We start from the raw sequence: 24997 nt of genomic DNA, 5'->3' as shown, positions 1-24997 counted from the left end.
GCAGTTTAGGTGGAATCGCCAAAATTGGAGGGGAAAAGCGTTTTCGCTTAGACAATTGTTTTGTCGCTGGGCATTGATGGCAACGGCGTTGCAAGAATCGCTTTTTGGCCATTATAAAAGCCCGCTGCACGCTCCCAGCGTCAGTCAGTCAGTTGTTGTAAGCCCCGAGTGGCATTTCCACCGTCAGCGTAACTTTTGCTTAAAGGAAATCCGTCTTAAAACCAAATTTAACAAAATGTTCCAGTCGCGATCCCTGTGCCTGCTGCTCGTTCTTGGCCTGTTGGCTTTGTTCTTGGCCGGATCCGAGGCCCTGCCACGTCCCCAGGAGGGCCGGGAGGAGGGCGGTGACCAGGAGGCAGCCGTGGAGGCAGAGGAGAAGGACCTCGAGGGAGCCGCCTCTTTCGGATATGGATACTACTCGTCGCCGTACTTGGGTGGATACTATGGCGGCGGATACTGGCCGCACTATAGTGGCAGTTACTACGGAATTGGTGAGATAAATATTAAAAAAATATGAATCCAATCTTGTTTAGTCTGACTAAGATGAATTTGAGGAGCCAGAAGAAGTAATGTAATTCCCTTAAAGTTAAAGTATATCTGGATTCTTAAACATAGAGTAAATTTATCATGGTTTTCTGTTCTCCATTTAATATTCATTCTCCTTAAAACCCAATCCACAGGCTATCCCTACTACGGTGGCTACTATGGATTGCATCACCACCATGGGCACTATGGACACTACTTCTGAGGTGGGATTATCCAACGCCACAAAGAACAAAACACAAATAGAAAGAGGAATCTTTTCCAGCCTCAGTAGAATCTTAGCGGCACCCAACTTCATCCAACACTAGTTCGCGTAAAGAGACCTAAGTAGAGAAATAGAATCAGATTGAAGATAGCGTTAATAGCCGGCACTAGCCTCAATAGCCAGACGATGCGTTCTTGACCGGATGGCCAACAGATTAATTGCACTGCCCCCTTGCGCAAGGATAATTGCTTCAATTAAGCAGCAAAAACATACACAAAAAAAAAAGAGTACAACAAAGCGAAACAGACCAACTGAATATTACATAAATAAATGTTATGATTTGTACAAATTAATGCCTGCGCTTCTGATGGCTACTGTTGATTGTATTTATTTTATTTCGTACCAGCGTCTGTGCTCTGGCTATTTTATGTCATCGTAAAAGCCGCTCTGAGAAGTCAATCACACGGGGGCACCCAGCTAATTAGCAATTCAAATGGGGCCAGCAAACATTTGTTTTATATCGCTGGCCTAATCTAATTAATAGGGGTTTTATTTCAGAAGCAAATTAACTGTACAAATTGCCAAGAACTGAGTCGCTAAAAGAGGCAGCACCGAGCAACAAGTAAGTGTTCAACATGGCGTATGCGTAATTTATGAGTGGCTTACCAGAAATCGCTTAAGTCGAGCGGATCTCGCGGTTATTGTGTAAGCCAAGTGTCTCAAATTCTGAAAATAAAACCCGCTGAATGCTGGCGGTGCCCGAAACAATTTGTCTTGATCGGATTTTGACAGGCAACAATCGGATATTGGAAGTCAGACAGACGTCAAGTCGGAAAGGTCACGGAAGTGATGGACAATGGACAATGGACGATGGACACTCTGAAGATTAACGGCCGGCGGACGGCGAGAATGGTGCGACAATAATCGTTTGATTTCACGGAGAAACCTTTGCGTGAATAAGCCGGATCAAAGGTCATTCGGTAGCCGAGAACCGTGTATCGGTTGACACTTTTCTTCTGTCGAAAACGAGAACGTATCCATATTCCGACGGCCAGTCTTAATAATAGCGTTAAATTGGCCATTAAAAGATCGTTTAGCATTTCATTGTTGATCCGAAGCGTGACCAAGCAGATAGATATTGCTTAAATATGATTATTATTTATGCATCAATTTTATTTTGATTTAGCCATCTCGGCAACATGACTCACTCGAGGTCCAAATTTTATTAAAATCGCGTCCGAATAGACGCAAAACTTGTTTTAATTAGACTGGGACGACTTCTGTTTATTTTTTGTTTGCGTTTTCTTTTGTGGCCAAAATAAATTAAGCCAGCTGACGCTAACGCCGACATTCATTGCACTTTCTCACAGTTCTGGCTTCTCTAGATCATTCAGGAATAGACAAAAAGTTATAAGCCAGATAATTTGGTTAATTGATGGTTTGTTTTGGCCAATTTTTACTCTATTTACCTATGACTCTTAGCATTTCGTGGGCCAAAGAAAGAGTTATTGAAATTCATTGAAATCAAATTATTGCTACATTGTGAAGTGGAAAAACCACTGGAATTCTCTTTCCATGGTCTTCATTGTTGTTCCGCTGAGTTATTGTATCTTGTGTGGTATTTAATTTGGGCAACGGCCACTCGAGTTCAAGTGCACGAATTGGGAGAAGTAGAGCACAGTGGAATCCAATATACAATAACTTGAAACAATGAATTGAATAACCTAAGAGTTTATTGTACTCAAAATGGTTTTGCCTTTGTTTATATACTTATTCCTTTTTATGCTAAAATTTCCCTTTTCAAATTATTATTAACCACTGTGCCTCACCATATTGTTTTCTTTGAGATTACAAATAAAACCGAACTAGTAATTTGATTCGTATCCGAGTATTTGTCTGCTCAGCCATGCGTGGGCAGCTTTATAACTCAATTAGATGCTAAGGCGATCATCATTAGCGGACCATGGGGTGACTGCATTCAAAATGCACTCAGCACTTGATACGTAAATAATTTCATTATGGTAAATTATCAATCTATATGCCGAAGGCATTAAGACCCCGTCAGCGGAGACGGCTTAAAGGTGTCGCAATCTCTCGGGCTTTAGCGTTCGCTCTGAGAAGTTCCTGCTGCGACAGGTTCGTGTCTTAAGTCTTTCGTCTGGCGGGGAATTATCATGTCAGGCACGTCGCATTTGCGGTCGAACAACTATCCCCATCCGCAATCTTGTGGCAGTCCCGATTCGATTGTTCCTTGCCACCAAGGTCGCTGCGAGTTGGACGCACTTGAACCCTGCGGAAGTGTACAGCGAGAAAAAATGAGTATATTTAATTTTGAGTATATTTGTAATACTTATTTTGCATTTAATTTAGAAAAATATAGGTACACTTTAGAAATAAAAGAAATATTGTAAATCTAAAACTACAAATCCTAAAATTAATGCCAAGTTCCTCTTACAACATTTCACAAATTTTCTGTGCATTCATCCTGTTATTGGCCCTCGAAATTGGCCATTGAACCTGCATCGAAACTTGTTTTCCCTCGGCTGCTGATATCGTTTTGTGGCAGCTGGTATTGGCTTGGCATTTGTGGTTAAGTCGCCGAGGCGACTTGAAAGCCAACAGGGGGGACTTGGCCGGATTGTAATGGTAAACATTTTGCATACCAAAGGCATTAAAATCTTTTGGCTTTGACCTTGCTCAGCCCGATGCTCGCGTAGGTGAATAGAGCACCGCAGGGAGCTGGGACTGTTTCTGTTTCTGTTTCGGATACAGTCTCAGCCGGAGCTTCGGTTTCTTTGTATTAATGTGTGTGGCATGCTCGACTTGGCAGGCGGCAAGGGCAATCAATTGTGGCAGACACGGCGGAGAGTCCGCTCCAAATGCAACCGACCAGAAACTCGCCCGAATAAAGAGAATAGCGCGTATCTGTGTCTGCTCGTTATTTAATTTCCAGTCAAGCTCTTTAATTAGCTGTTAACTTCCGCAATATTTGCGCCAAAGAAAAAAACACCGAGAGATATAGCCAACTCCCAGCCATGTAGTATCTCGTGGATATCCATTTATTCGCTGTGGGTGCGTTCACTGGCTGAAAGTGATTTATGAACGCCGAGTTCCATAAATATTTACGGCAATTGTTTCGACTTCGATTTGGCGGGCCAGTTTAGGCTTTAATTAAGCTCCGTTCAGTTCTGCCTGAAATCTAAATCAAAAGTTTCCATTAGCTGCAGCCAAGTGCTGACAGGAAGTTCTCATCTCGGTTCTAGCCATGAATTATGACCAAGTTTGTACGTCGGCCACAGCGAGCGAAGCGAGGCGTTTTAGAAAGGCGAAATCCTGTGCCCCTAAGGTCACCTTCTGCTCGAGAATCGCGGCCCGAAAACCCGTTCCCAGTCACTTCCTCCTTTGTAACAGGATCGCACTTGGACCCTGCCTCGGATTCCCCTCCATGTGCTGGCCATTAAGCGCTCCGATTCTGGTTCTCAACCCCAGCGACCTTGGGACGAGAGTGCAAAAAATCCGTTCGGATGCTCCGATGCCTCGCATCGCGATCTCGGTCTCTGTGTAGGCTGCAATTAAGCTGAACTTGTTATGGTCGCCGGTTTCACTTCGGTTTACTCACCAGTCGCCGGCTTTACGACCGACAAAAATGTGTTTAACGAAAACGAACCGACTTCGCCCCGACCAGGCATCCAACCACCAGCCATCCATCTCCCCTTGCCTTCAGCTAATCGCCCCGAAAGTTGTTATAAATTTGTCAGTTAAATTCATTACATCAATTGCGGATCCATTGTCACAAACGTAATTAGATCTTGATGAATGGACCTTTGTGGGTGGTTCCCTTTAGAGGGGTGGGGTATGTTAACTTTTGGGGGAAATTGGTAACGATAGTAAACTTCGAAAACATTAGAAAATTCTTGCTAGAAAAATTCTAGAATTTATGGAATTTTTGTTTTAATATTTGCTATATTTTAAAGACACCTTTGTTATGGTTTGTTTTATTTTCAAGTTAATTAGAAACATTCCTGCGACACCTACACATTTAATTGTTGAAATTATGTGGGAGGAAATTCGCCAATACACTAAGAAATTATTGAATTAAAAGAGCTTTTGAATATTTATTTAATTCTTTAAAAATGTAGTTTAAGCTTCATTTTAAGTAGTGTATTTAAATTTAATGAAACAGTTGATCCCTCAACAAATGTTTAACCCAAATTTAATTGGTTCAGTTCTGTGACATATATCTTTCTTAAAGCTTATCTCATCTCCAAAATCAAAGACACTTCTCATTCGAGAGTATGACAAACGGCGCCCTCTCAGATTTTACTTTCATTTGTCATCTTTGATTGTTTATTTATTTGTGAGTATATTGTATCGGTTCGATTTATACAAGTGCTAAAGCGCCCGGAGGTTTAATGAACTGTTGGCGGATTTGTTTTGGGTGAAAACCATTGGGGCTGAATCACCTGCTGATTATTATTATTTATTTTATTTTTGCTACCTCCGCTGGCTGCTGGTTGTTGGTTTTATGAGCGTTTACCTTGCGGTCGTCACTCGAGTCATTTGTATGCCATGGGCGAAATTGTCGCAGCAAAATCCATAAAGACCCCGGACGGTTTTATATTATTTATGGCACGAGTCCAGGGAATCTTAACTAGGTTCTAGTCGCATCCTAGTGGCTAGTGCTGTAATAAAGCATGCATAATAAGCATATATTTTCTGCTAATTTATTGTTTTAGTTCGCTTAGCCAAATGTGTGCAATCAAAGGCTTAAAATTCTTTAGTGTTGGAGTGCTTTTTTTCACTTTTACGAGGGGATGCTAAAAAGCAGTTATGGGGCTTTGGGTTTTGTCTAGTTTTTAGTGCTAAGCGGATTAGGTGAATAGCATTTCTAGTTCCACACGACGGAAACCCGGCTCATCTCTGCTCCAGCTCCGCAGTTTTTAATTATCGGCCGGCAATAAACGATCTCAGCTTCAGTTCAAGTCGCTAATGGCATTTCATTATGAGCGCTGTGCGTCTGAAAAACATAGTTTTGAAAGTTGAAATACTTGAGTCGAATCAAATGGCTGTTGTACACACCGCATCTTGTACGGGCAATCTTCCGGTTTTCGTTCGATTTATGATTATTATTAATAATTGAATTTCTATTTGTTCGACGAGCAGTGAACACCGACCAGCATCTTTCCGCGGCTTTGTTTCGCTTGCAGGGTTTAAGGTTTTTTTTTTTTGGACTTAGAGCTTAATTTAATGGAATCAACAATGGAGACCGTTGGCTTGATCGATTGTCTAATTTGTCAGCCAAAGGATTAGTACGAAGATCAACATTAATAAGCCATTAGAAGCGGCACGAACAAGGTTTCCCCTCTCGTCAGATCGATCACAAAGGGTGCAGTTCCGTTTGATTGATGAAACCGAAGCTATCGGATCGCTTTTCACACTTTTGGCCAGCTCCACTTCTACTTCTGCCTCATTTCCCCTGATAGTTTTTGGACTGCCATTTAAGGTCATTCAACAGCCCAAATAAAAGCAAAATAAAACAGCTTCAAGCTTTGATTTTCGATTTTTGGGGGGTTCTTTTTGCACTCCGATCGATATTTGGAAACTCAAGGCCATCGCAGCTCAGCTCACTTCAAACGGTAGCAAAACTGCAAGGCGAAGATAACAAGATATTTTGGCACGCTCGCTATGAAAAGAGGAGGTCTTTAAGAGGTCCGTCCGATAATGATAGAGTTTAGTTTGAAATGACGAGACGTTTTAAAAATAATGTTCAATGGTAACTGTATTATCTTTCATAAACAACTTACTTAAAATCATTAAATCCTTTTGAAGCTAAACCATTTTACTTAATTTTTAGCTTATTTAAAGCTCAAAATTCGTCATCAGATGTGGTCTTATGTTTTCATCATTTGGCGAAATGCTTAAATTTAATTAGCTTGAACTTGTAAATCATGAGCTCAAAGTATGTGGCCTGAGATCTTGAAAGTCTAACTGGGAGTCGTTAGAAAGTTTAATTATGCTGAGTTAATTTTGACTAAACTGTCTGAAAATGAACAGCAGAGACAAGTCAAGTTTTTAAAGTTTATTATTAAATTTAATTAAATTTATTTTGAATTTTATAAATCTCAAAGAACCTAACATTATAATCCTTATTGATGATAAATCGTTGGATAACCTTTCCTCTTATTCATCTTTTCTCTTCCGTTTCTTTGCCTTTTTGTTTACCTTTTCTCACTTTTCCTCATTTTCCCGCTCCGAGCAGTCTGTAACTGTCCAAGGTCGTGCCACTGCTATTTTTGGCGCATAATGATGGCAATTTGTAAGCCAATTTGCTTGCTTCTTCTGCAGTTGGCCAGGCGCAAACTTCAAGTTTGTCTTAGACTGCCTTAAGTTAGACTGGGCGGAGTTTCAAGATCGATTAGCACCCTGATGTCTGGCTAATTGTGGGCACGCACGAAGCCCAGCTCTAGTTCCGAATTCCACTAATACAGGTGGTCTGCAGGCTTAACTCGGATGCAGAGAGAGAAATTAATGTCAGTATTAAAGAAAACTCACTTTAAAAATATTACAATTTCAAGTAGATATTTTATATCACTAATATCTCTGTAATATGAAAATTATGTTTAAAAAATTGTAATTTATATTCTTTAGTTTTAGTTTTAAATTTTTTAATTTATATATTTATATTAATTAATTAAATATCCTTAGAAAAATTTATGAAACCATGCTCCTATGTTATACATTACTCCATTACATTTGGATTCAATGAGTTTACCATTTGACTAAGGCTAGAAGCAGTTGGGAATTCTAACATTAAGAAAATTAAATATTAGTTTCTAAATATTCTTTAAAATCTAAATAACACCTATTCAATATTTGTAACACCTTAAGATCAACATTAAACTGACTTAATATAAGATTCCTTTAATAAACTTTCAAGATACAATTTTTTTATCTGTGGGATCGCTCACCTGGCTGCACTGCGCATGCGTGGCGGACGTCAGAGGCAGAGCCAGAGTCTGAGGTGCCGAGCGTCGCCTTCGTCGGCGGTCTTCGGCTGCGGCAGCGGTCGCTCTTATAAATACGCCGGGCGTCGGCGCAGTTTTTGTTATTTGAACTTCAAATCTGCTCGAGTTCGCTTCGTCGCTGGCGACACGCGCGCGTTTTCCCAGCGATTTTGGCCGTCTGAACGCGGCTCTACCGATTTTAGTGTGTGTGGTCGCTTGCAAGTGGGTAGCTGTTGCCATAAACAGAGTGACTTCTATATGGAACACTCGCTCGGATGTAAACCAATGATCGAAAATGTATATTTTAGGTGCTGACGCAAGTGCTGAAAGTTTCTAGTTGATCCGTGGAATACCGGGGTTGCATCACGAATCGAGAATGAAGATGGTGAGTGGCAGTGCGAAGCGGGTGCCGACAAATGGCCCCAAAATTAGCTGAACAATCAGGCCATAATCGTAACTAGAATCCCAGAGAATTCACACTTTTTTTCGGGGTGCAGTTGCCAGTGGCAGCGGCAGGCTGCAGGTTGCAGGTTGCACTTACAGCTGGCACGCTGGCATAGGCAAAGGCATCCCATGAGTTGTCTGTCAAACAAAATTGCCCAACGCCAAGAGTTTCTAAAAAGCGACAGCGTCGAAAAACAAACAAACTAACAGAAACTCCGGCGACGCGACGCTGAACAGCAAGCGGAGGAGTAGGAGTCGCATGGTAAATTTGCATAAATGGCGCTACAATTGAGGAAAATCGGTACAAGTACAAATAAAATAACAGAAAACAGCTGGCAGCAGTCATCAGTCAGAGACGAAGACCGAGACATGCACCCAAAGAAAATAGAAAAGTTTTTAAATGGTTTATTACAAGAGTAAAGGGAAATAATAGTTGTAAGATTAATAGTCAGGAAAAAAGTAAAAATAATCTTTAGAATTTTTCTTGAATTTATTTTTCTTTAGCACAAATCTAATTGTCAAATGACAATTGTTCTCAATTAAATTGTTCTAAAGATTATGTAGAAGAATTTAAAAATGGTAAAATTAAATAAAATCCTTTCTATATATATACACATATATTTTTTTTTTAAAGGGAGAGGCACAGTCTAGAATATATTCCCCTAAATTCTTATTACTTAAAGGATAATTTAACTCTTTTGAGCTTTTATAAATCTTTTATTTTATTTAAAGAGTTTAGAATATTTTTTTAGTAAAAAAGAATTTCCATGGAATTATTAATATTTGTTGTTAGATTTTTACCACATTTCTAAGCATATTAATAACATAGCCAGGGGTATTTTTTTTTTTTTTATTTTCTAAAATTTGATCAAGTGACACATTCGTGTAAATTAAATTTACTTGTTGCCATTAATTACAAGCCCGGTTTTGAGTTATTTGTAAATTGAAAAATAATACCCCGACTGATACTATATTTCATATTATTTCTCTCCGTGCAGACCTGCCGCAACGGCAACTGCATTGGGTGACTCCACCGACTCTGAACCCGACCAAGTCCCCTCCGAATCTCCGCCAATGACTGACTCACTCGAGGGCGACTCCGCGCTGCGACCGGAAGCGCTCATAACAGTGATTTTCACGCATGCGCGTGTTCTTGGCCGTTTCAAGAGCGGTGGCCCTAAGGCCCAGAAGAGGGCCAGCAGATTTGGCAACCTGCCTGTGGCCTCAAGTCTTGGTTAGCTTGAGCTTCAGCTCTGACGCTTGAATGAGTCAATGGGCAGCAGAACTCAGTCAGTCAGCCAGTGTTGAGCAACCGCAATTAACGGCGAGCATAGAAACTGATTTTCCCCCAAGGTCGTCACACCACACACACAAATAGATGTGCTGGCGGTGACTTTATGGCACTTCACACGCCTCAATTGTGACAATTAACGCCCCCCCCAGTTGGCGGCATTTGTCGCCCGGATTGCCTAAGGTTTTGTCTCCGTCTCTGCTCGTTGTCTCAGGAGAATGACTCGACATTACTCGGGCAGATTCTTGAAAAGGCACACCTCGAGCTGCACAACCTCACCCACTTTACACACACATTTTATGTCGAGAATTATGTATGCCCCGCTCGAGATGACGCCGCACATTCGGTCTGCTCGGCATTTTGTAATGGGTGCTTTAATTGCGGGCTTGTAAGCCCGGCCTGGAGAGGCATTCAATTAAGGTCGACAGGAAAACGGATATGTATCTCTTAATTCGCTCGGGCCATGTTTATTCGGATTACCAAAAAGTCCGCCGGATTACCTACTTGGGATCGGTCTAAGTGAATATTAAAGCGGAGATCCGACTACGCCCGAGAATTATTCATGTTATGCGACACCTGAGTCAGTGCCATAAAAATATTTCAACACAAAAACTTAATTGGGTTCTGACTTTAATGGACATACACATCTCAGAGTTGTCAACTAATAACGAAATAAAAACGAAAAACACACGGAAAGATACATTATTTTCGGGCAGAGTCAGAACTAGTTTCGATTCTTGCCACAAACTGAGGAGAGATTGGCAAATCCGCCGGAGCTTAAGGCCCGACAGCTGACAAGCCGCTTGAGTGAGACGAGTGGCATTTTTCCATAACAATCTATCAGCGGCGAAGAGTCTGCGACGGAAAAAAACAACACCTGAAGATTCATAAATCCATAAGAACATTGCGTGGGAGGCTCTAGACTATTTCCATTTGATTGAGATGATCTGTGGCGGCTGTTGACTCGTTTTTGTTGCTTTGTTGTATGACCTTTGGCCATTGTCTCGATTCAATTAAGGTTTCATTTTAATGACCAGTCTTTAACGACTCTCCATCTCGAAGCGCACTCGTAGAAGCCGTTTAGGTTTATGTTTATTTTTAGTTTTATTTCTTGCCAAATTTATGTGTTTCAATTTGGGAAATGGAATTCCGGGTTCCAAAGATTGCACAAAGCTGGCTGGCTGATGCTGCTCCGAAAGTCTCTCTTATCGGCGGCTCAATTAGTGCGTGGCTCATTTGATAGTTTTCTTATTTACATAAAGCCCGAGTGGAGCCTAAAACTAATTAGATTTTAGCATCTTCGCGGGTTTGTCGAACCGGTCGGCGTGACTCTGGTGTTTTGATCGCCACGAGGCCATTCACACTTGCCAACTATTTAGAACATTTCTAGGCGGCTGCCTCAGTTCGATAAACCCGTCAATGGCCAATGTCGAGTGGCAGATGCGTCGACCTTGACTCTGCAGTCAGCTTTTAAATCATTTTTGTTTTTATTAAAAGCATTTAAAATGCAACCACATGCGGGCTGGGTCGCCGCCCGTGGAAATAATCAATCAAGCGCAGGCAATTAGCGCAAAAAAATGCGTTTAATTTGACTCTCGGCCGGCCAATCAATTATGTGCGTGGAGAGCCTTCGCCGAAGGTGGCCTAATTGGGCCGCCAGCCTCGTGGTGGCGGTGCGAATTCCTTTTGGCCAAAAGCCGCTGGTGTCAATAGCTGACGCAGCCATTTGCCAAATTGTCGAGCCTTAATTATATGCGGAAATTTTCGACGCCGTTGCCGCGGCACTGAAAATCGCCATAAACGGCCGAGGCCCACGTAGATATCGTCCGTCACTCGCTAAATACGCAGAAATTCAGAAATATAGATATAAAAATAAATGTCCGAGACTCTGATTTAAGACCATTAGGGTTTTCGCCAGCCAATCACTAACTGATGTCTCTCTCTTTGTTTCTTCGCAGCCACTCGGTGTGCTTAGTCTGGCTTTGATCGCCCTAAGCCAGAGCTACTTAGCCGGGGCCCAGGTAAGTGGAACCGCTCGGGGTGACATCAATCTGGACTCGATTAGCTAATTGACTCTTCCGCAGGGCTACGACTATCCCCAGCCCAAGGTGCCCTTCACCGATGGCTACTCCTACCCGCAGCCAGCGATCCCCTTCCCGCCGCCAGCTCCCAAGGTGGTGTCCAGTGGATACTCCTACCCTAAGCCGTCGATTCCCTTCCCGCCGGAGCAGCCCAAGTACCAGCCCCCGGTTCAGCAGATCATTCCGCAGGAGCCCAAGCTGGTCAGCAGCGGATACTCCTACCCCAAGCCTGCGGTTCCCTTCCCACCGCCACAGCCGAAGCAGCAGGGATACGACTATCCCAAGCCCGCCGTTCCATTCCCACCACCGACGAACCCACCGCAGAAGTACCTGCCGCCCACGAATCCGCCACCACAGCCAAAGTCGGGCTACGACTACCCGAAGCCAGCCATTCCGTTCCCACCACCGACGGCTCCTCCCCAAAAGTACCTGCCTCCGGTGACAACCACTCAGGCTCCACCTCCGCCGCCGCCGCCACCGAAGTACCTGCCACCTCCACAGGTGAAGTCAGGCTATGACTACCCCAAGCCGGCCATTCCATTCCCACCACCAGCTCCCACAAAGTATCTGCCGCCCGTGGTGCCCACTACTCCACCCGCGCCCAAGTACATTCCTCCACCAACTCCCGCCTACATTCCGCCGCAGCCCAAGTCGGGCTACGACTATCCCAAGCCCGCTATTCCCTTCCCACCACCAACCGCTCCTCCCCAGAAATATCTGCCTCCAGTGACCACTACTCCTGCACCTCCTCCGCCACCGCCTCCGAAGTATCTGCCACCTCCCCAGGTGAAGTCAGGCTATGACTACCCTAAGCCAGCTATTCCCTTCCCACCACCAACGGCTCCGCCACAAAAGTACTTGCCTCCGGTGACCACTACTCCTGCACCTCCTCCGCCACCGAAGTACCAGCCTCCTCCCCAGGTTAAGCAGGGCTACGATTACCCCAAACCCGCCATTCCATTCCCACCACCCACGAACCCACCACAGAAGTACCTTCCACCTGTTGTGGTCACTCTGCCACCGCAGCCTAAATACTTGCCACCTGTGAAGCCCACCAGCCCACCCCAGCCCAAGTACTTGCCGCCTCCCCAACCCAAGTCGGGTTATGACTATCCCAAGCCCGCCATTCCATTCCCACCACCGACGGCTCCTCCCCAGAAATATCTGCCACCTGTTGTGGTCACACCTCCGCCACAGACCAAGTACTTGCCACCTGTAAAGCCCACCAGCCCACCCCAGCCCAAATATCTGCCACCCCCGGCGCCCAAGTCGGGATATGACTATCCCAAGCCAGCTATTCCCTTCCCACCACCAACGGCTCCTCCCCAGAAGTACCTGCCTCCGGTGACAACCACTCAGGCTCCACCTCCGCCGCCGCCACCGAAGTACTTGCCACCTCCTCAGGTGAAGTCAGGCTATGACTACCCCAAGCCAGCCATTCCCTTCCCACCACCCACGGCTCCTCCGCAGAAGTATCTGCCACCTGTGACCACTACACCAGCTCCGCCACCACCACCTCCACCCACGTACCTGCCACCTCCTCAGGTGAAGTCGGGCTATGACTATCCCAAGCCTGCCATTCCCTTCCCACCACCAACGAATCCGCCGCAGAAGTATCTGCCACCTGTCGTGCCCACCAGTCCACCCACGCCCAAGTACTTGCCACCTCCTCAGGTGAAGCAGGGATACGACTATCCCAAGCCAGTCATCCCATTCCCTCCGCCCGCACCCAAGATCGATGGCTACTCCTACCCCAAGCCGGCGATCGCCTTCAACTTCTGAGTCCCTGTATCCTGATCCTAAATCCCGTTCCCAAAATCCCAAAATCCCGTATACCCTTCATCCCCCGCCCGGCCACTCATCACTGATTAAAAGACACAATTGCCTCTGTGTGCGCATAGTGATCCTTAGGAACGTACGAAATTGAATAATTGTAATTAACTGTAATAATTTAATTTAATATCTATTTGTAATGATGTACCGGGGATCTTGCCTGCGGACTCTCCAATCGAACTTAGTCATTAAAATATGTTTATTAAATTTATGTTTTAACGATTACGCGATGCTGCCGAAATAAAACGATAATGTGAATATTTATATTGGATTTTTGTAATGGGTAGCAAGGGAGGCAAAATATCTATCTCTTATTTGAGAGCCACTTGGGATATATACAGTCACTGTGGCTGAATAAAAGGTATCTAAAATACAAAGACAGACTTATAAGGATACAAAGAAGAACCTGAACCTGAAAAATATATCTGAAAAAAGAAATAATATGACCTTAAGACATCTCAAGGACTTCCAGACAATAGTTCAAGGTCTTCGTGAGTCTTAGCCGTCAGTCAGACTGAACAGGATGTATACAAATATAGAGGCTTGAGAGACGAACAAAGAAATTACAAAATGAACCTCACAGATTAAAAAGTATCTTTCATATCAAAACCTGTATAAATTTACCCAGAAATCCCAGGCATATTTCAAAATAAACCATAACACCTTAAAACCAGTTCAGAAAAACATCCTGTTGCTGTCACGATTTAAATATTAATAACTCAGCGGGTTATCGGCAGCTATAAACACAAAACGTTGAGATATACAAATAATATCACGCTTTAAAGCAGATGAGCTGTTGAATTTCCGGCTTTGATTAAGTGAAATGTAGCTTGTTAAAACAGTACTTAATTATTAAACGATTGAGATGAAACCAAAATAACAAATAAAATAAAACACATATTCTTAGGATCTATGGGAAAAGCTCAGCTTAGAAGCCCGCAAGTATGCCACAATCTTAGAGCCCAAAAAGTAGGCTGCAGATATATTCTCCTCAAACGACTTTGAACTTGAAGCTCGAGACGACAATGCACTTGCCGAAATAAAATTAATTTCGAGTCATTAAACGGGTTTCCGCATCTCGACCTGAACTAGTTTTCTCAACCAGCGGCTTGCCTCCGCTTGACGACAGCTCACTTAATAATCGCCGAATTTAATAGTCTAAACTTTTTACTTTATTATACGGTTTCATTTTTAAACAAATAAGTGTGCTACCATCGGAGCATCCGTGTTTCCTGCTTCTTGAATATTAATAAGCCAGTTGAATCTTTCTTAATATTCTTTTTATGAGTAATACTCAACCGATAATGGGTAGCTCAAGTGGACTAAGCTGTTGTTCTTAGATAAAAAAAAAGTGTGCTACCATTGGGAACGTCCCTGCTTCCGGTTTTATGAATATTAATAGACTGGATTTTATAAGGGAATTGATCTCTTTTATTTTTATATATTTATATATTAATTAGGAGCCAACTCTTTCGGTTGAGATGAACCCGATTTTGGTCAGCTTTTACTTTATTCTTATCCGTATTTCCTGTTCCGAGAATTGTATTAATAAAGACTCTGGCAGTGGGTGTATTTTTCAATAATTTTATTCATGACTTTCTCAATTTTCGTTCCCTAACAAATTCGGTCGGAATGATCGAAAAACCCGATGGCCAAAAGACAGGATTTGGCTCGGTTTGTCGGGGTTGCAGCCTCAACGGCGGGGCCGTCTAGTAACGGTGGCGGCGGATGACGCGACGACGCTGGGTCTTGTAGCGGTATCCATCGCTGGAAGAGAAGGTGTGGGCGGGCTCGGAGGCGGCGGTCTCGTAGCTCTCAGCGGGGGCAGAGTAGCTCTCGGCGGGGGCGGAGTAGGACACAGCTGGGGCAGAAGCGGCAGCGGTGTAGGTCTGGGCAGGGGCGGAGTAGCTCTGAGCGGGAGCGGCGTAGGACACAGCGGGAGCCGAGGCGGCAGCGGTGTAGGTGACAGCGGGGGCGGAGTAGCTCTGGGCAGGTGCGGCGTAGGACACAGCTGGGGCCGAGGCGGCAGCAGTGTAGGTCGGGGCAGGTGCAGAGTAGACTGGAGCCGGGGCAGGAGCAGAGTAGACTGGAGCCGGGGCAGAGGCTGCTGGGGGCAGGTACTCGTTGGAGGGCAGGTGGCTCACATCACGACGGTGACGACGGAGGACCACGCGACGCTGGGTCTTGTAGCGGTATCCATCGCTGGAGGAGAAGGAGTGGGCGGGGGCCGAAGCAGCGGTCTCGTAGCTCTCAGCGGGGGCGGAGAAGCTCTGGGCGGGAGCAGAGTAGGATGCAGCGGGGGCCGAAGCGGCAGCGGTGTAGGTGGAAGGAGCGCTGTATGCGGCAGCTGGGGCGGCATAGGACACAGCTGGGGCAGAGGCGGCCGGAGCGGGAGCAGAGTAGACTGGAGCTGGGGCAGAGGCTGCTGGGGGCAGGTACTCGCTGCTGGGGGCGGAGGCGGCTCCCTGGACTGGGGGCAGGTACTCGCTGGACAGGTGGCTCACATCACGACGGTGGCGACGCAGCACAACGCGCTTCTGGGTCTTGTAGCGGTATCCATCGCTGGAGGAGAAGGTGTGGGCGGGCTCGGAGGCAGCAGTCTCGTAGCTCTCAGCGGGGGCGGAGTAGGACACAGCTGGGGCAGAAGCGGCAGCGGTGTAGGTCTGGGCGGGAGCAGAGTAGCTCTGAGCGGGGGCAGCGTAGGACACAGCAGGAGCAGAGGCAGCAGCAGTGTAGGTAGCAGCAGGAGCCGAGTAGCTCTGAGCGGGGGCGGCGTAGGAAACAGCTGGGGCAGAAGCGGCAGCAGTGTAGGTCTGGGCAGGAGCAGAGTAGCTCTGAGCGGGGGCAGCGTAGGACACAGCAGGAGCAGAAGCGGCAGCGGTGTAGGTCTGGGCAGGAGCCGAGTAGCTCTGAGCGGGAGCGGCGTAGGAAACAGCTGGGGCAGAAGCGGCAGCAGTGTAGGTGGCAGCGGGAGCAGAGTAGCTCTGAGCAGGAGCAGCATAAGACACAGCCGGGGCAGAAGCAGCCACCGAGTAGCTGGACTCAGCAGGAGCCGAGTAGGAGGCCACTGGAGCCGAGGCGGCGTGGTTGGGCGGCAGGTACTGGTTGGAGGGCAGGTGGCTCACGTCGGCGGCCACGGCGGCTACGAGGGCGCAGATCAGCAGGAGTTTCTGGGAGAGACAGAAGGAGAGTGGCGTTAGTAGGTATCCTGGTGAGCAGGTGGGGGAGCCCGGCAAGTACCATGGTGCTGGGTGCTCGGCTGTCCAGTTGATCGGAGAATGCAAATGGAAGTGATGCTCTGGCCAAAGTTCTGCCGCTTATTTATATGATTCTAAGCACCGGCCTGCGGCAGGAAATTTGCATTTGGCTCTTTAATTTATGAATTTGTATTTAGTGACACCGCCAAAACATATCCATTATAGTTTTTGCAATCAGGTTTGCAACGGGTTTTCGGTCTTTTCAGCCTCTCGGCCACAGCATGGGAGCCGGTGCGGGGGAAGCCCTCCGCCACTGGCCGGCAGTTAATACCTCAAAGATCCACTCTGGTAAGAACAGGTTCCATTGTCCCCGCTCCCCAGCCGCATTCACTCAATTTCTCCCAGGGCAGCGCGTGCCGACTCTGATCCATTCCAGCTCAATTTGCTTAATTACCGATAATTATACTGTATACTTTGGCTTAATCAACCGGGAGTTAATCGAGAGCCATCAGCCCGGACAATAAAAGCAGATGGGCTGGCCGGGCGATCGGAGAAATCCTATTCACTTCCAAATAAAAGCGAAATGACTACCGAAAAAGGCAATCAACTTGCGGAAATAAATCACGAACTCAATGCCGAAACAATAGCTCTGGCTGTCTAAGCCGATAGTATGTCAAAGCTGAATGAAAACTGGAAACAAAAGCACTGAATACACTTTTTAAAAGAGATGGCACTGGGACAGATCAAGTCCAAAGAAGTCAAAACATATTAAAATGAAACAAAAGCGGGTAATAATTTAAACAATCAAATATAGTTCAAGTTTTAAAAGTTCCTGAAGAGTCCAAACATTTTGTTGCTTCTGACTGTACATTTATAATACAATATAATAAAATATAGATAGTTAAATTGGTTAATTGATCAATTCAAAGTCTGCCTAGATTTAGTATATAAAATACATAAGCCAGGAATCTCTAAAAATCTCAAAACTGAATTGATTTTAGACACATAACAATAGGAATCCCCATTCTATTCAATTATAAAATTTAATACCACAATTATTTGGTTTGTTGGAACCTAAACTATGTATGAAAATCATACCTCCTAACAGAATAGTTATACCCGCAGTCAGAGAGGAAAGCGGTCTTTGAGCGTCAGGCTGGCTCGATCTTTCAGAGATGAGTGTGCGGAAGCATTGACAAAAATAGATTTGAAATTAATTCGATTATAGATCAGCCTTACATTATATGCCATCTGTGATGGCTAAGCCCATGTTTCCATAATTATAATTAGAGAATTTAACTTGATCCGATTAGAAGTAATATATTTATAGAAACACTTCAATCACTTTTGATGTCTTCATATTTGGACAAGCACTCGACAGACTTCTTCAGAACTCAAAAAGCTTTTTGTAACGAGTTTTGCCATATAATAAAAGTGATCCATTAAGTTAATGATCTTAACCCATTTCCTTATGGGAAATATATAGATCTTATTCGTTTTCTAATTTCCTCCCAAATTAAGACTCCTCGTATTTATAGATTCGTTATCGTATTATTGTATTTGTTGAATGAAAAGGAGGTATTCTAATAGTATTGTCTGCACTCCAAAATGAGCACAAATCGATCACCGAGTGAAGCCGACTTCGCTTAATTTAGTGGCGGCGGATCACAACGCGCTTCTGGGTCTTGTAGCGGTAGCCATCATCGGCCAGCACGGTCTCGGGGGCAGCCTCAACGGTGTTCTCCACGGGGGGCAGGTACTCGTTGGACAGCTCGTTGACGTCACGACGGTGGCGGCGGATCACCACGCGCTTGTGGGTCTTGTAGCGGTAGCCATCATCGGCCAGGACAGTCTCGGGAGCAGCCTCAACGGGAGCGAGGTACTCGTTGGAAGGAGCAGCGACCTCCTGGACAGGGGGCAGGTACTCGTTGGACAGCTCGTTGACGTCACGGCGGTGGCGACGGATCACCACGCGCTTGTGGGTCTTGTAGCGGTAGCCATCATCGGCCAGGACAGTCTCGGGAGCAGCCTCAACGGGAGCGAGGTACTCGTTGGAAGGAGCAGCAACCTCCTGGGTGGGGGGCAGGTACTCGTTGGACAACTCGTTGACGTCACGGCGGTGGCGGCGGATCACCACGCGCTTGTGGGTCTTGTAACGGTAGCCATCATCGGCCAGGACAGTCTCGGGAGCAGCCTCAACGGGAGCGAGGTACTCGTTGGAAGGAGCAGCAACCTCCTGGGTGGGGGGCAGGTACTCGTTGGACAGCTCGTTGACGTCACGGCGATGGCGGCGGATCACCACGCGCTTGTGGGTCTTGTAGCGGTAGCCATCATCGGCCAGGACGGTCTCGGGAGCAGCCTCAACGGGAGCGAGGTACTCGTTGGAAGGAGCAGCAACCTCCTGGGTGGGGGGCAGGTACTCGTTGGACAGCTCGTTGACGTCACGGCGATGGCGGCGGATCACCACGCGCTTGTGGGTCTTGTAGCGGTAGCCATCATCGGCGAGCTCATGAGCGGGCTCGGCCTCAACCTCGACGGGAGCGGCAACCTGGACGGGGGCGGGAGCTGGGGCAGCAACCTGGACGGGAGCGGCAACTGGGGGCAGGTACTCGTTGGAGGGAGCGGCGGCCTGGACAGGGGGCAGGTACTCGTTGGAGGGCAGGTGGCTCACATCACGACGGTGACGGCGGACAACCACGCGCTTGTGGGTCTTGTAACGGTAGCCATCATCAGCCAGCTCGTGAGCGGGGGCAGCCTCAACCTCCACAGGGGGCAGGTACTCGTTGGAAGGAGCAGCAGCCTGGACAGGGGGCAGGTACTCGTTGGACAGCTCGTTGACGTCACGACGGTGGCGGCGGATCACCACGCGCTTGTGGGTCTTGTAGCGGTAGCCATCATCGGCCAGGACAGTCTCGGGAGCAGCCTCAACGGGAGCGAGGTACTCATTGGAAGGAGCAGCGACCTCCTGGGTGGGGGGCAGGTACTCGTTGGACAGCTCGTTGACGTCACGACGGTGACGGCGGAGCACAACGCGACGGTGGGTCTTGTAGCGGTAGCCATCATCAGCCAGCTCGTGGGCGGGGGCAGCCTCGGCCTCCACGGGGGGCAGGTACTCGTTGCTGGGGCCAGCGATGATCTGCTGCTCCTGGACGACGGGAGGCAGGTACTCGTTGGAGGGCAGGTGGCTGACATCGGCAGCCACGGCTGCGATCACGGCGAAGGCGACCAGGAAGAGTTTCTGGAAGAGACAGAGCGGGTGAGTGGGGTTAGTCCTTGCGTTCGATGGCTCCAAGCGGAAGCCATGTGGGTTAGATCTTCGGAGCCGGGGATCGTACCATCTTGTCCGTTGAGTTGCTTGTTCACAGCAGTAAAACCGAAACTCTAATGAGGAATACGCAGAACCTTTTGGTATTTATACAGATTCTCCGCTCTTCGCAGGCCATTACAGAGCCACGGAGCTGGCATCTTCGGACGACGCCGCTGCCGACGCTGGCGTCTGTAAATTCGCACAACTTGGCTCGGATTTTGGCCCAGAGCTGCGCGTTCTAAGCCTCTCTTTTTTTGGCGGCTCAAGCCAAGCTCGGCCAAAAAGACGCTCGGCCAAAAGCTGAAAGCCAAAGCTGAGGCTGCGCGGCGACGGCGACGCTTACATTCGCACAAGCCGAGCTCGAGAGCAGTTGATGGCTAAAAAAAAAAAGTTTAATGGCCAAAATCGTTCGCACGGATTCTCTTAATTGTTTTATTTAATCATATGCGAAAGATTTGATGGACATCAACGTTTTGGACAAGTCGAGCGCTCGCACACACACTTCTGGGCATCTTTCAGCTCGGCTCTCCTCTCCTGTTGTTTACGCCTCTTTGTGTTTTGCGCTCGATTTAAATTCAAATGATGAGTTATATGTTTCAATCAAACTCGCTCACTTCAATGGAAACCAAGCCCCGGCCGACAGTCGATTATTTTGAACGCAGCAGCCTCTTCTCATTGTGGCGATGTCGTCGCCGTTCATTAATCAAGAAATAGGAACTAAACGAGCGGCCATTCAGTTTATTTGTTGTTCGGAAAATATGATATAATTGTGCTGTGGCCAAAGAATTGATCAAGTTTGTAAACAGAATGCCGGATATTAAGCTGTGAGCTCTTCAGTTAGACTCTTTTGGCTTCCTAGAATCTTTGAAGAGGCCATTTTAATTTGAATTTTAAAGGAACTATCTTAAATGGCTTGTAAATATATCTATAAAAGCCTTTTTACTTTATGTTTAATCGTACTACACCTATTGGAAATATAAATAAATACAAAGGTTTTCCTACTATAGAAAGTCCGGTGGATAGGAGATATTGTTGTTAATTAAGGTTGGTCTTGATATTTTACCTTTAATTTTATATAGGTCTTTATACATAATAAGCAATATATAACTCTTTAAAACGATTCAGTTACAAAAATATTTATTTTCTTTAAAATTCTTAAAAAAGAATTAGACAATTCTGGATATAACTTCCCCTTTCAGTTGAATGTCCCAAAAATAAACAAAGTATTAAATTTGGATAAACTGTTCATATAAATAAAACCCAATAGTATGCCGCATATAGAAACAAACTCCATATATTTTTAAATTGAGTTTATTTATTTGCAGTAATTTATGAGCAATTTTAAAGGCAAACTCTGTGGCCGCTGAAAGGGGATTAAACGCTCGAGGAAGGAAACCCATCAATTCAAGCTAATCAATTTGTTAAAAACCAAAGTAAACCGTATATTGCAGTAGCGATGATTAATGATAGACTCAGGGAGACTCCCCCTCTCTGAGGTTTTGTTGAAGACACATACAACATATGCAACAGCGACTCAGCCATGAGGCCAGGCTCGTTAGAGGCGCTTAGAACTAATCGGTTCCGTGAAGCTGAAGGATAAACGGTGCCTAACCTATTGATTCTGCGGAATACGGCATGGAAACATAGGTACTATTATTATTACCATTGCGAAAGTCAAGGCTAAAGTTTATGGGGTGGACCAGAGATATTGATGGGGCCTCACGATGGGATGGTGCTGGTGATGGATGGTTGTCACGCGCCACCAATCGGCGCCTCACTTTCGAAGACCAAAAGCTCTCTCAACTTTTTATAGCACCAGTTTATGTTTTTGTTTTTTTGGCTAATTAACGCGGAGCCATTAAGAAGCTGGCCAGCATCAAATAACAACTATATCATTTTCCCTATTCCCCCGAAATGCATTAAGTTCGGGCTCAGGTTAGAGCCTTACAATTCTAGTTTTGTTGTCCATTGTTCTCGCGTGAGACAAAGATAAATCATACCATTTCCTGTGTGTGTGCAGCACTAAAAAATAGTCGCAAAACTACAAGCCAGTAAAACTAAAAACTACAATATTAACGAGCTGAATTTATGGCCTTTGCCAATCTACATTTTAATCTCTGGCCGCATCTAGGGGCGGCTCGCAGTTCTGGCCACTTGCCCATAAATGTTCTACACGCATGCTGCCAGTCAATAGATCACGATAAGCCGGCCAGCGCATCATCGTCATCGTCGGATGCTATTATTATTACCCATCAGCAGCCGGTCCGAACACTTAAGAGTTCCATTTCGGAATCGCAAAATATGCAAATTAGTGAATGGCGAGTTCGGGATCCCAATAGAATGGGACAGAAAAATAAACTATCACAATGGCCACAGACAATATAAAAATTGTCAGCTCGACTTGTTAAGCGTGGGCCCGAAATTAGCGTAACCCACAAGAAGAGATCAAACCAGGAGATTGGTTTGGCGAAAGGAACCCCAGTTCGATAATGGATGGGACCCCAAATGGAGACCCTACCGACTTACTCCAGACTCGTTCGTCTTCGGTCTGCGCTCGGTTTGCATAATCCCACAGGCCGCGTCGCTCTGTCTAACAAAAACCATTTCGCGTTGGCTTAATTTATGCAAATTCTATTCTAATTAATATTATAGCGATTCGATTTTTTTGCTATATCTATGAGCTTAACAGGCGGCAACTTCTTTCTCGCAGCTGCCGCCTTTCCTTTGTCCCAGCCTTTGTCTCCTCTGCCCGGCACACTCACACGCGCTGTTTAATTTAGTTTTCAAGATACTCTAACATCAGAGATTATTTCTGGGCCAGTGGATTGTTGAAACATCTTTGGAGGAGGTGGGATATATTCTATATATGTGAGATTTTTGTTTGGGGATTAGGAAATCACATACAAAATTTTAAATATTTTATAATTGCTGGGAGATTGTCTTAAGAGATTATTTAATTTAAAGTTTGTAGATATTGTATGTTCAAAGAAAGTGCACAGAATTCATTTATAGTTCTTTCCTTAGAATATATTCCCATCTTAAAACTAGTACATTTTTTACTGGATATGATTAGGAATTTGGAACAATTTGAAAGAATTCTTCTAGTTAAAAAATATATAGATTGTATTTGTACTGTTAATTAAACACTTAGTAACTTCTGAAAAGCCTTATAGACCATACAAGTTTTTACCGATCTATTTTTATATTTAATTTCTTAATTTTAGATATTCATTCCTAGTTATTAAGTTGCAGTTGCGTTTTAAGAAATCAAAAATTCCTAGAAAAGCGTACCAACTAGTCACCCTATTGACCGCCTCATCTAATACTTGCCAAGTACACGTTTTAGTCTTTTATGATAAATTTAACTTTTGTTTCTGGCTTTGATGCTCTTTTTTCGTTTAACTAAAACGTATGATAAATCATTCTGGAAACCAGTTTCAAAATCGCCCCACTCTTCTGAGCCGGCGACTAGAAAGTGCCACCACCACCACCGCCGCCGCTGCTGCCTCCGTGGAGCGCATCTCCAGCGCGCAGAAAACAAAACAAAACCGAAAAAAGCCAAAATCAAAATCGAAAAAAAAAATACAAAAATCAACGCCAGGCAACAGGCAAAAAAAGAACTCCGCACACTTTTAACACACGGCTCGGGGGGGGCCAATAAATAATGGATACGCGTGGCAGCCGAAATTTGGCAAGTTCCTTTCATGTAACTCTGATTCTAATTCTGAATCTAATTCTGATTCTTTAAGGCTGCCCGCGGCTCCCCGAGCGGTTTATGATGGTCTTCTGATGGCTGATGGAATCATGAGGCCTGAAGTGCGACCGCGGCTTCAAATTGTATTTTCGGCTCTGGCCCGTCCAAAATTAATTATGTTGCTGCCAAGTGCTGAAAATTAATCATCATTGCTATGTTTAACGGATGACGCAAGGCGGCATTACAAGGGATCGGATTAGATCAGATCGAATCCCGAAACTCTGTACGCACCATTATCCCAGCTGTAAGTTGGAGAAGCCTTAGATTATGGCCACACAGAGAAAAATGTTAAGTAACTTAATGATTCCCTATTTAAATACAAATAAACTTGATAATTATTAGAGTTTATTGTATAGAAATGTTATCTACTCGTTTTTGTTGAAATTTTATAAATAAAAAAAGTGTTTACTGACTTTTTATATATCTTAAAAAATTAAAGACACTTTACAAATTAAGTAATAAGTACTATTATTTATTTTAAAATTTTTAGCTTGCTCTCAATATTCTTTTTTCCAATAATTCTACATTACATTTTCCACAATATTCAAATACATTTTTAATTTCCTATTGATTTATTTTCTGTGTAAAAATCGTACCTACTATTTCATGTAATTAAAATCCGACAAGATAATAATCAGTGTAGCTTTTACATCATTAAAAAGAATTAGATAATCCCTTAATATTGGAAACATGACCGCTGCCTAGCAAGAAAACATATTATAAGTACAAAAAGAAGACACGCAATTATTTTTCATTACAAACATGTTAAGAATATTCTCCATAGTTTTTCTTAGTGCAGGAAAAACCGCAAATTTTTGATGGGAACAATTGCCTAAGAAGCGGGTGGCTGGAAGATCGGATCATTGAACTCGGCCTGCTCCGCGCCAAGCTGAACCCACTCACTCGCTTTGCATACGAGCCACAAGCCACAAGCCCCAATGGAGCCGGCGAAATTCGCACAGAGCCCGTTGAAAATTTATTTGTGTAATCAGCGGGTCGCATTTGAATGCCCTAGCGGTCCCCGTTAATTTTATGCCGCGCTCCTCCGTAGAGTTTGATCCGAAAGTTTGCCATAAATTATTTTAATTTAATGCTACTTGCAGCCATATTCGAGCGGGCATTGGGCTCACTTAAGCGAGCTAATTTCGCCAGGAGAAGAGTGCACTGATTTATGGGGCTTTCTATTGGCCGCGAAGGGGATGAGATTGGGTCAAGAGCCGCAAGCCGCGAGCTGCGAGCCGAGAGCTTGTGAGGTCCGCATAAATCCAAAAGTGACCTACACCTGACCAAAAATAGATACACACACCGAACAATGGACTGCCTACATTTGATTTAGGA

The 24997-nt window shown here is 45.1% G+C and overlaps 4 protein-coding genes across 4 annotated transcripts; 2 read left to right on the top strand and 2 right to left on the bottom strand.

Moving 5' to 3' along the window:
• Positions 1 to 235: 235 nt before the first annotated feature.
• On the top strand, positions 236 to 1048 carry LOC108078687 (glycine-rich protein 3). Its single transcript, XM_017172635.2, has 2 exons — positions 236 to 491; positions 681 to 1048. Exons 1-2 carry the CDS (start codon positions 236 to 238, stop codon positions 746 to 748), a joined length of 324 nt encoding a protein of 107 aa, XP_017028124.1. The 3' UTR covers positions 749 to 1048.
• Positions 1049 to 7877: 6829 nt separating this feature from the next.
• Positions 7878 to 13665, top strand: LOC108078659 (uncharacterized). Its single transcript, XM_017172588.3, has 4 exons — positions 7878 to 7974; positions 8061 to 8137; positions 11446 to 11508; positions 11572 to 13665. The coding sequence occupies exons 2-4, from the start codon at positions 8129 to 8131 to the stop codon at positions 13348 to 13350; spliced, it is 1851 nt and encodes a 616-aa protein (XP_017028077.1). The 5' UTR covers positions 7878 to 7974; positions 8061 to 8128; the 3' UTR covers positions 13351 to 13665.
• Positions 13666 to 14993: 1328 nt separating this feature from the next.
• LOC108078570 (ice-structuring glycoprotein) lies at positions 14994 to 16687 on the bottom strand. Its single transcript, XM_017172490.2, has 2 exons — positions 16642 to 16687; positions 14994 to 16571 (listed from the first exon to the last, which is right to left on the bottom strand). The coding sequence occupies exons 1-2, from the start codon at positions 16642 to 16644 to the stop codon at positions 15111 to 15113; spliced, it is 1464 nt and encodes a 487-aa protein (XP_017027979.1). The 5' UTR covers positions 16645 to 16687; the 3' UTR covers positions 14994 to 15110.
• A 1470-nt stretch (positions 16688 to 18157) lies between these two features.
• LOC108078571 (uncharacterized) lies at positions 18158 to 19980 on the bottom strand. The gene is made up of 2 exons (XM_017172491.3): positions 19934 to 19980; positions 18158 to 19836 (listed from the first exon to the last, which is right to left on the bottom strand). Exons 1-2 carry the CDS (start codon positions 19934 to 19936, stop codon positions 18250 to 18252), a joined length of 1590 nt encoding a protein of 529 aa, XP_017027980.2. The 5' UTR covers positions 19937 to 19980; the 3' UTR covers positions 18158 to 18249.
• Between the last annotated feature and the right edge of the window lie 5017 nt (positions 19981 to 24997).

Source organism: Drosophila kikkawai, chromosome 3L (genome assembly GCF_030179895.1).
Source record: "Drosophila kikkawai strain 14028-0561.14 chromosome 3L, DkikHiC1v2, whole genome shotgun sequence".
NCBI lineage: Eukaryota > Metazoa > Arthropoda > Insecta > Diptera > Drosophilidae > Drosophila > Drosophila kikkawai.
This window is presented reverse-complemented; position numbering and strand designations above follow the sequence as displayed.